The 12,158-nt window shown below is 35.6% G+C and overlaps 1 protein-coding gene across 1 annotated transcript; it reads right to left on the reverse strand.

The window, feature by feature from the left end:
• Positions 1 to 2,413: 2,413 nt before the first annotated feature.
• LOC113348984 (TBC1 domain family member 15-like) lies at positions 2,414 to 11,936 on the reverse strand. Its single transcript, XM_026592903.1, has 15 exons — positions 11,754 to 11,936; positions 11,359 to 11,520; positions 11,191 to 11,269; positions 10,994 to 11,101; positions 10,524 to 10,608; positions 9,837 to 9,891; positions 8,564 to 8,944; positions 7,474 to 7,533; positions 6,548 to 6,646; positions 6,313 to 6,423; positions 5,733 to 5,804; positions 5,519 to 5,635; positions 5,262 to 5,411; positions 3,969 to 4,069; positions 2,414 to 2,905 (listed from the first exon to the last, which is right to left on the reverse strand). Exons 1-15 carry the CDS (start codon positions 11,823 to 11,825, stop codon positions 2,572 to 2,574), a joined length of 1,986 nt encoding a protein of 661 aa, XP_026448688.1. The 5' UTR covers positions 11,826 to 11,936; the 3' UTR covers positions 2,414 to 2,571.
• Between the last annotated feature and the right edge of the window lie 222 nt (positions 11,937 to 12,158).

The raw sequence follows: 12,158 nt of genomic DNA on the forward strand, positions 1-12,158 counted from the left end.
AGCCTATATGTGATTTTCGTTCTGATCAAAGATCAAGGTAGGGTAGGAAATCGATTGCAATAGACAAAGTCTAGCAAGTCTCAAAATCCGGTCTTATGACTCCCGAAGAGCAGCCTAGATTATTATTCACCTCACAAGTATAAACTTGTGGAATCACAAAGCCTAAGACGAAGAAACTTTGTGGTTTCTATCTATCTTGTTTGTTGGAGCAAATCTCAACAACCAAAACAATATCAGGATACACAAACTATCAAGATAATGATAGTTGGACCTGGCTTGACGAATCCCTAGGTGAAGTGTTTTTAGTCGCTAAACCCTAGAAGGGTTTTAAGGAGAGGACGACTCTAGTTTACAACTAGGACACACAAGAATAGTGTCAGGGATTTAAAGATCCTAGTTGTTTGAGGTTCTCCTTAACTTGACTTGAGATTAACATAATAGAATATACACTCTGGTTAGGATTAACCATAACTGGACCGTGTACAATGACATGTTCATGAAGGTTAGCCGAAACTAGCCAATTGAACGATAAGATTAACCATGTTCTTGAATCACACATATGATCAAAAATGTCTAGATAGTGTTTTTAGAGAGTTGTTCAAATGCCGATTATCTCATAGAAATAAAGCTCTATCAAGACTTATATTAAAGCTCTTATGTCATTCACTGTTTATTAAACCTCTATCAAGTCTAGACTTATATATATTTACCAGTTCCATGCTTGTTAATCGTCCAAGTAAAAGGATTCCCACTAAATCCTAAATCTGACAAGTCAGATTCTCTTATGAGAAAAAGAACCTCAGGGGAACTAGAACTGGATGAGGAAATGTTTTTATGATCTGGGGAAATAGTAATGTTTAAGTCACCGATGAGTACACTAGGTATATTAACTGTGGTGCTAAGATATTTACTATAGCTCCATTGGTTGACTTGATCAGTAAGGAGTTCCATAGACACAAGAGGGAAAAATTACCCTCCTTTGCTAGGTTTAGTAACTAAAGCATGTATCATTTTATCTGTACTGCCAACAATTTCTAGTGAAAAGCCATCCTTCTATTAGAGAATAAGACCACCAGCTTCACCCACTGGGGGAACATAAACTCTATTGGTGCAAAGAAAACTTGTGAGTTTTAGTATTCTGCCATAATTAATCTTAGTTTCTGAAATAAAAATTATATCTGGAGCATGTAAAGAATTCAGATGATGAAGAGATCTCTAGATTTGTTTCCTAGGAAACCTTGGCAGTTCCAACTTAAGACTTTCATAGTGCATCTAAAATGAGTAACGGAGTAGCAATGAAATTCATAATAAACAAAGCTATGACTTAAGCCAGAATTTAAAGGATCATAGAAGATCAAATAAATAGAGTAATAATGAGATTTAGAGAAAGAGAAAGTAGTTACCAAAACAGCAGTAGCCTCCTCCATCTCATGAAAGTACTCATTTGCATTTGGATCTCCTTCATCAATCAAGTGGTGCTCCATGCTACCAAACTCAGTAATGATTGACTTTTTTTTTCCAGTACTATGATGTGTAAGTCGTGACTTTAAAGCACATGTTTATTAAGGATTCTAGTGTTTTATGTAGTCTCTTCTTCGGTGCTTCCGGACCTTTTGGTTTTTCTTATCTCCTCTTGGTCTTCTGTTTCCTCATTAATCTGTCTTTGACTAGCTTCACATATTTTTTGCAGCATCGCGTCTAAATCGTAAGAAAGGTCAACTCCATAGGCTCCTGCAAGTTCATGACAATAATTATCGGTGAGTCTTCTTACTCTTAAATCATCATCAACATTATGGCATTCTGCATTATCATGATCTATAGTAACAATGTTGACAAAGGCTATGAGGTTGTCTCTTCCAATGATATCTAACCCAGGTAACATCCCCAGCAACCATATTCCACCATCCTCCTTTATAAAGTGGTTTCTTTAAGTTAACTTTCACTCTTGCAGCAATCATAGATCCAAAGCCTGGTCTGGAGTTCTCGTTAACAGTCCAAACCTTGGATAATGGTGCAGGCCAGGCTATGTGATGAGAGACGTCTCAAATAAAGCTTCCTTTGGTGCATCAATTGTTTTTATGTTAATTCTGCCACTGAAGCTGAGGCCAGAGCTATACTTATATCAACGACCCAAGAACAAATGTTATCTTTAAAGACATTCAGTTTTTCCCTTACTGGTTAGTTGCTTTTCTTACTGGTTAGTTTTTCCCTTACTGGTTAGTTGCTTTTCCCTTACTGATTAGTTTTTCCCTTATATCAACGACCCAAGAGCTATACTCATACCCTAGCACAATAAGCTAAAACAAACAATTCCTGTATGTGGTGGTCTATATCTCTAATTTGGCTTAGGCCAATTGTTGAGACGCATCATTAGCCATTTTTAAGGTCGTTGCTAAAAAAAAAAAAAAAAAACTGGGAAAACGTGCAATTATATTATTAAGATATATACTTGGTAACTGAAAGAATTGCAGTGATAACCATAGGGTCGATGAAATACTAGTATAAAATTAGTGACAGTATAATTACAGATCTTACTGAAAGTAAGTACTAATGATCTCTTTTCTTAAATTCCTACAGTATTTCATCGTCATCCTGTTGAGAGTACATCAGAGACGTGTCCTCAGCAGGCAAGGATGGGGGCGTGCCAGGGGGAATGCATGCTTCACCATTCTCACCTGCACAGAAGAACAATGCCTCTGCGTCCCTTAGGGCTGCATTTAAATCAATGTGACCACTTAGCTCGTTGATGAATTTCAATAATGTATCGAAATCCATCTGCTCACCCATTATCTTCTTTCGATGCCTCTTCAGAATTGCTACACACAAGTACAAGTGAAGATGCTCGGATAGATGATGCGTCCATAACACCTCCCACAAAAGCATTGTTTCCTCATATTCAAGCTCCCTAAGAATCAATAAAGATGAAAACCAATTATCATAACGTTTTTCGATGGCAGCAAATGCTTGTGAAACAAAGGATAGAGAATAAGCATGTTCATTATTTGCATAAATTAAGAATATTCAACAAGCACAATGTAAAACAAAGTTCAAATCCTATAAGACAAGCAAAAGAATAATGATCCATGATCAAAATCAACAATATCAAATCCAGGCATTGAAATCTAATGGACAACCATCCGAGCAATGCATTCAATTAGCTGAAACAAGAACAACCCTTAACCGACAATGGATAAGTTCAATGACGGCTTTTGTAACTAAATAAGTAACTTATAAACTTGTTTTGCTGTCACCTTAACTACAAGTGAAACCAGTCTAAAGCACTGTTTAAGGCTACTCTGACCCTTCTTTAGTGTGAATCCCGGAAACTTCAAAATATTATTAGCTAAATCATCAAATTTTATTGCCAAAACTACTCAAATCAATTACAAAATTAAAAACAAAAGATGAAACTAGATAAAAAAACAGAGCAACACCAGAGAGAAAAACTTGTACAAAATTGCAACATAGATAACCATGACATCCTTGGTCAATTATACTGTCATAAAAACTTCTGATTTGCCAACATTACCATGTGCAACAAAATTCTAAGGAGCTTCTAGTGCAACACCACTCACATAAGCCATTAAGATGCCAGAAACTTAAATGTGAAAAAATAACATATGAAGTTACTATCTACTTGAAGATGGGCTCAGCAATTAGAACAAAGTAAGCAGTCCTTGTTTGTTTTTTTTCCCGTTAATAAGTATGGATCCAAGATTGTAATGCGTCAACATATCTTGCACCAAGATTCTTCTCTATTGAACCCCCGCAAAATTAAACTTTACTTCTATCATTTGTCCGACCACATGTATTCATACATTTCATATATGGTAATAAATCTAGGACGGGCAATTAAATGATACATGAAAAGAAAATTACTAGATAACATTTCACTTTTAATGCATTCTCATATAATTAACAGGATACGTGATATAGGGTTTCCATCCATTAATTATTGAAAACCTTACCTCTTAAATTGTATAAGCACCCAGCGGAAACAAAAGAAGTAGTTTAAGCAATCATTCTGCTTGAAATAGTTGTGCAACGGACTGTCTAGCAACTCTACCAACTGGCACAATTCAAGATAAGTTCATTAGCATGTGGACAGTTATTACGATTTTTATCAAAAAAAAACAAGAATACAATAATGAAGGAGAAAACCTATAATTCGCTAGTATGAGAGAACATCGACCAAAAAGAAAAATGACGAACAGTTAAGTGGCACTCAGTAGTCTCACACCACCAGCCCGTATATAAGATACCTTAGATGCATTGGTATCAGTTAGGGGTTCTAAAATGTAGCTTTTAAAAGTGAACTTTTTGGCATGACTAACCAGGTACAATTAATGTGGGGTAGCTCTAAGTTTAGAACCCAACATTTCTTCAAGAAAGGAGGAGGCGATTTCTTAGCTTCATATCAATCATAATATTCTTAGGTTGAAGCCCATAGGGTCCTGTGAACCCTTCAGGATAAATGGATAATTTAACGGGTGAATAGAAACTAAGGAGAACAGTATCAATTTCAGCATCATATCCAAGGCTCCTTGAAAATAGCCACTATACAGATGAGAGATCTGTTCTGAGACTAATTCTACATGGTTGGGAATTCCAAATGCACACAGATTTTCTTTACATAAATCAACTACCTCACTAGCTCACTCAAGCAGCTTGAGAATTCCAAATGGTTTGCACAACCTGCATATTACTACCTTTTGTAGTTTGGGAGGGCAGTAACTTTTCCATCCTCCATTGCAATTAATTTACTCGTGACCAAGTTGCTTCTACATACAATCGAATGGAATTTCCAAATAGTCGGAAAAGGTTTCTTTCTGACAATTCTCTTTTCAGTTTTCATCTAAATACATATTTTTGCAGCTAATGCACTATCTGATAAATAAGCATGCATGGAGATCGTGGCCAAATTCGGTAACTGCTCACATGGAATATTTCCCGTAGTATGTGACAAGACAAGTTACCACAGATGTTAAAGCATTCCTCATTTGTTTTGGGCTTAGGACCACTACCAGCACTAGTTTTCTCACTATTTTTTCTCCTATATTTGTGTTGGGGAATTATTTTATTTTGTTTTAAATTTGAAGGAAAAAAAAAATTAAACAAATAAACCAAAATATATTATAAATCCAGAACTCTCCCCTATATTTAGCCAATTAGGTTGGATTTTGAATTGAGAGTATGTTATTAACCTGCGTTTATGTATAATACTTGTAAATTTATAAAGAATTTCCTTGTGTACTACATACCTTCGACAATGCAAACAACTGTGAATGCATGCCAGCTTGGTCACGATTAAAATTAGGTCCAAGCCTTTCCATCAGTGCAACAAAACACCAAAATGATTCTTGCTCATCTTTCATTACGAACAATATGGGAGATAAGAGATCACTCATACCCTACGAAAAGAACAGGAAAGGTTGTTTCAAGATTAGCAGCTTCAACACAAAATATGATGAAATATAAATTCATTAGACAGGAAACAAAATGACACAAAAGTATTTACCTGGCAGTAACCAAGATCAAAGTTGTAGAACGAGTAAGTCAACAGTATGTCTCGTAGAATTCTCACATTGGGATTGTCATCTCCATCATAGAATGAGACAGTTCTGTCAGTTCTCACCTTGAAAACAAAAACAACGCAAGTAACACAATTAGGATCATAAAGTGTAAAGACTAGTAACACTGGTTTTCTTTAAAATGGCTACACGGTGTAATACCACATCCTTATCAATGAGGCCTTTTCTCTCCCTGAATTTTGTAAATCGTTTTGCCTGTGCTGGCGTAATACTCTGTAGATAGAAACATTCAAGCATAAGATTCAATAATTTTTTAATCAGGAAAAACTGAACTATATCCAATTGTTCAAATAACTATTTCTGTTGACAGAGGAATAGAAGGCAAATGAACTTGAAGATTTCATGTAATAATTTCCATCTTACTTCTTTATGACGATGATAAAAATACAAGAATCGAAGTACGGCATCTTCTAATGCCTCATACTTTCAAATATGAAATTTGGGTGTGATTAGTTGCTCAATATAAATTTTAAGTGGAATTTCCTGCACTCCAGGCTGAACTATTAGAATTGTTCTTCATCAATTTGATGCACCCGGAGTCACGGGCATTAATTGCTAATGGGAACTAATGCAAGCTCACATATGTATCCATGGGAGAAGGTAATCATGAAATGTAATGCAAAATTCATATCTTCAAATTTGGTATTGTACATGAAGTACGAAGTTAAGGAACCAAACCAAAAAAAAAAAAAAAACATATTCTGAGAGAAGTGATTAAAACCTGCCACTGCCGCTTCATTGTTTCATATTCTTCTTTTTTAACTGAAGCTAGATATTCCCTCTCAGCAAATGTCGAATCATAACCATAGTAGCCCAACAAGAATTTCCAGGCCTGCATCCATTACACACATCAGATTGATCATATATACATACCAAGGATGAAACGATCAGAGAAGAAAAATCAATATCATGCTTCTATTTTCGACTAGTTAAGTATAAAACTTTAACCTACAAACCTCTTTTCGCAGTCTATGCTCGACTCCTCCATAAAATATTCTCTTTCTTAACCCTGTTGAATCCAAGATTCTTCCTTCAGCATCTAAGAAAGTAGCCCACTGGAAAGATAACTATGTTCGTAAGGAAAACAATAATAACACAATTTCTCATTTGTCAAAAAAACTATTCCATGTGGCAACCATTCCATGTGGTCATGAGTTCAAAAACAATCAAACGCATATTAATAAAAGCAAGCTCAGCACCATTAACACGAAGGTGTGACATCATATTTAATAATAGCAACTAGTTTGATGAATTGCACAAGGCAAAAACATTTCAACTCATACTAAGAAATCTTGAAAACTGTTAGTATCCCATATATCTAATAAGTTACATTAAGTTACATTAATGAACGACTTTTGACTTGCACACAAAGATCAGCAATATATTAAGGAGATTAAAAATCGATAGCACAAATCGGATTGTTAAAAAAATTAATGTGAAATCTCCGAAGGGAGTGACAGTAAGATAATACCAGATGCTAAAGAACCAAATGCTGATAAAGGAAGGAGTTATTCTACTAGCCTAATGCTGGAAGTATGTCTGGGACCCACAACATCCATACATGTGGAAAGAATCATTCAGTTTACAATAAATTAGGCAAAAAAAAATGGTGATTCAGCTTCTTTCTCTATTTTTATTCTTTGCTAATATACTAATACATCTCATTACCTCAACAGAAGGTTGTTCTTATCAACTGTCAATGCAACAACCATGAAAAGATACCTAGTTGATCGTACTTTTACAGCCGCTTATCTAGTTAGCATTGCGACATTAATCTTGCAGGTTGAAATTATAGAACTACAACATATTTGAAACACTAGATATTAAATGTTCAAGAGTCCATATTCAAAATGAAGATATTCTAGAGAACAGAAAAACACACCTCTCCAGCTCCTAAAGGAGTTTGCCGTGGTTTACCCCAAACCAGCGAGATCTTATCAACCTGTAAAAAAGGGCATATTATAAATTTGAGATGAAAGGAAGAAACAGAAAAAATTATAAAAATAGGTCTTGATAGGCTTGTCTACAAAAATGATAGGGTCTTAAAAAAGTGATCATTTCTCAAAGCAATAAAGACATGTAATATACATGTGTGAAGCTACTGCCTTACTAAAATTCCTAAGATGTGATTGCAATAAATAATATATTCTCCAGCAACTAAGAGATTAGAAACAAGCAACACTATGTATTACCACAATCTGATCTCTATAACATTATCTAAAGCAGATATAATGAACTGTCTCCAGAAATTCTTCAAGCGAACTTCATTGACATTTACAAGCATGGTTCAAAGTTTTGAATGCTTTGGAATGCCTATGAATATATTGTGAGAGGAATTTGTAATGGGTTGCCACTATGCCTCAAGAAATTCTGCCAGGAAACTCCATTAAGAGTTGCATGCATTTTCAAAGTTTTACTGTGATATTTCATTTCAGTTATAGTGGTGATTGGAGGGACAAGACCTTAATATTTGTCACTTTTTCTTCGTATTGTCAAAACAATACTAGAGTAGCTTCAGGATCCATAGGTCACGGTTTAAAGTTACATGTCTTATTAGTTTACTTGAGTTATCAAACAATTCATATTCTGTCAGAATGTATCAAAATAGTTCCACCAAGTTCTGGTCAAAGTATATTGCTTTCTAACCAAGACATTTGGCACAGCAGAGTTCGAAACCTTGAATATTAAAAAAATTATGAAATCAACCACATGCTTCACGCGAAAGACACTCACGTCGAGAAATAAAAATTCAAAAGATGCTTCAGGAATATTGATGATCAATATAACTCTCATCATATACAGTTATATCTCAGATCAAACACATTTTCAAGCATGAGACGATCATAGACCTGCCAATGCTAGAATGTTTAGCCCTGCTAGGTTATCTTAATGAAAGATTAGCTAATGCAAGATTTTAACTTTCATAGGAATTTTGCAACAATCAAAAATTTCATAGTAGATTAAAAAGTCACCTCATGAGGATCTGCAGCCACCGGTATTTCATCTGAAACGCTTGCGATGCTATTCTCTGGTTCAGTAATATTATTTGAGAGAGGAGCCGGGATACGGTTCTTTCTATCATTCGCACTGAAAGTGTCACTTTGAATTTCCCGGAGAAGTTGAGAGGTAGTATCCCGAGCAAACTTGGTCACAAGTGAAAATTTCTCCAGCACTTGAATTGAAATATCACGAGCAGGATCGTTAACCTTTTGTCTCCTCCCTGTATGCTGAATAATACTGAGACCATCATCCGTCCTAGCAGAGGTTTCACAGGAAGGGGCCGGAATTACTGAGGTAGATGCACTATTTGCAATTGAAAGAGCTCTATGAAGCTCCAACGAAGACAAGCTTCTCTGCAGTGAAAGCAGCTTGACATTACACTACTGGACCCAATACTCAAAAATAAGTAACCCAATCAATATGATAAACTATAGTCTACACAAGCAAATTTCTGGTATTCTTGATTAAACAACAGTTAACAATGAATGAAGGAAATAAACTAGCTCACATTTGAAATTTCACCGGACCTTAACATAAAATACAACTTATTGATACCTGGGGCATATGTAACTTAAGTGTGTCGACTAGCATGTAGTATATTCACCGTGTTTTGAGAAGTAGACTAGATATTGATAACTCCAGACACTCCACGAAGATACTTTAATCAGACATTCATTATTACCGAGAATTTCCTGTTTTCAGTCACATTCTTTCACGCTGACTCTTACATCATGGTTCAAATATAGGATAGTTAATCATCCATTTTTCTAATGTAAACATGGTTTAGAACTCTAATCAATCCAACATCACAACAAGAAATTTCAATGTTACAGGTTAGATCCAGGCATCCAGCATGTCTAGTACCAACAAACCCACAGCTCAGTCTAGCATTTTCACCACAACAACCCAAAACAAATTACTTGAGCACAAAAATGGGATTGTGATCTAACTGTATTAAAATATGGGTGACCTAACACACACCAAATATAGCACCATAATTGTTATCGTCTTGTCTTAATAAAAGTACACTCATACAGTAAACTAATAGTTTGAAAAATAACCAAAGATACATCCGATCGAAATCCTAGGGAAAAGTCACTAATAATTCAGAAGCAAAGATATTGTTCCTACTACCACACCCCACATGTAAGCAATAGATCTATTTAAGCAGCACTCCTTGAATACATTAATTATAAAAAGTATTTTGCTAACATTAAGTTCTCAGTGTTTCAGAAGTATAACTACCTGAAGAGGATCTTGAAAATCATTCACGAGGAATACATTGGCATCATCTGCGGACCTAGAAATCAATACAAACAAATTGGTAAAACGAACATGGGTAATTGCTGACACCAAATGACTTGGCTATTGCACTCAAGGAAAGTTAATCATCATAACGGCACTACCATCAAGCACAGTTTTGGAAGAGCCATCACACGACTTTTAGACTATAGGTTCATCGAGATTCAGAGCAGTTGGTATTGATACGATAGAGAAATGAAAGATGTACTACGCACTACATACATTCATTGGTATTAATTATTAAGATCTATGAAACATGCAGAGTTCATATACAAATCCATTTTCTGTGCCCTATGCAGAAGTTCTACACCATTAAGTACTTAAGTATCTGCAGACAGTTGCACATGTAATTTATATGGCATCATTCACTCAGTCTATTGGCTATTACGTTTAAAACACTGTACCGGTGTACACAGCTGATGGAAGTATTGCACCAATTGTACATAGGTTACTACTTACTAGAACCGTGCTTAGGTTATGTTGGATTTTAGGCTCAATAAGGGTGTAACTACGTCGCACTGCTTGACACCGAAAAAAGTGTCTGTTCATTGTGCATGTGTTTTACGCTGTGTTGGACCATAAGCCTTATAGTAAATAGAAACGCCCAGAAAGAAAACAAAGAAAACCAACCTGATAAGGGAAACATGTTGTTTTAGTGTAGCAAGGAACTCCCGAACACCTCCATTATAAAAGTAAAGCGGTGGAAATGCAAGTCCTGCACAAAGCTCTCAATTACATCTTTGATGCATAATCTAAAGGACTACAATAGAAGTTAGTGTCATTTATCATATATGGTAATAATAAATCACAGACAGGATTCTAATTCACCTACCAAAGGTTCATAAACAGTTTCAAAGTTGCATATAAAAATTTCCTCAGACTGGTGGCTACCCATACCCCTGTTACATAGTGCTATGTAGTACATATATGACATGATGACGTACAACTAAGTGGGATCATCTATCAGCCCCCTTATATATTAGTATAAACCTCACTCAACAAAAATGAAAAAATATGCTGACCAACCCTTAACAAGCATTTATCAAAGGTGTAAAAACACAGAAATGACTAAAAGTTTTGGAATGACATAGTTCACTTACCAGATGACAAGACAATGATTATATACTGCCAGCCAAGAGTAGGAGTATGCCGACGAATAGATCGCACATCAGTAAAAGGAACTGCCCTAATAGTGTATAAACTTCTATCTGTACAAGCAACACTCAATTAAAACCAAGAACAATAACAAACATACAAGAATACATTTAAACTACGAAATTGTGCAGCAAAACCTAACCTCTGTCTAGTAAATTCGGGTTCGAACTCTGAAACATTGAATCAGCACCACTAGGACTAGCTTTATAAGGTATCCATGTCTGTTATCAATGATAAAAAAAAATCCACATCAACAAATCACTAAAACATTGCCTAGTAATTAACAAAAACTAAGATAAAACATACTTACCAAAAATACAGAAGCCCCTTGTTTAGTTAGCCGTAACCGACCACTTATCCTTTCAGATGCATACTGAGTTGGATGAATCGTCACATTATCCTTCAAATAAACAAGTTCAGCTCCATCTGGTTCGCTCTTTTTGCTATCCATACGAGTTATACTTTTGGGTGCCTTCGTAGAACAAAGAAGAAAAGGGTGAGAAAATTCATTCCCCTAATGAATCAACTATTCTAGTCTAGTAATAAATTTAGGTTCAGTGAATTAATTCATCGGGTAAATTAGGGTTTCCAAAACAAAATTACACCATATTGGATTGGGGAATTTAATGCGACTAGGGTTCCAAGAAAACAAATTTTCGAAACAAGATTACAATATTAAGATCGGAATTGAGGAGGATAGATTACCGGTTTCTCAGATGCGATAGCTACAGCGTAATCGGCATCATCAGCCAAATCTTGGAGTTCTGCTTCTTGCATCGTTACTGATAATTAGGGAGAGAGAGTATGTGTGTGTAAGATGAGATGACAGATCGAACTTCTAGTTCTGGTTTTCTTCTGGACGAAGGAATAGAGAGAGGGTCTGACTAGCACCCCACACGGTAGTTAGATGCGTGCGCGGGAATATTCATTGACTATTTTTATTTTTATTTTCATTAGAAAGATAGCAAAGTGAGATTTGAAGAAGAGTCGACAGAGTAATCGAACTCACTAGGGTCCAATTCTCGTGCCCCAGTGGTAATCCTGTTGGCTGTTGCCTCTCTTTTGACTTATTGGAGAGAGAGGAAGTAGAGATAAAAAGTAAAAACATTT

Source organism: Papaver somniferum, chromosome 2 (genome assembly GCF_003573695.1).
Source record: "Papaver somniferum cultivar HN1 chromosome 2, ASM357369v1, whole genome shotgun sequence".
Taxonomy (NCBI): domain Eukaryota; kingdom Viridiplantae; phylum Streptophyta; class Magnoliopsida; order Ranunculales; family Papaveraceae; genus Papaver; species Papaver somniferum.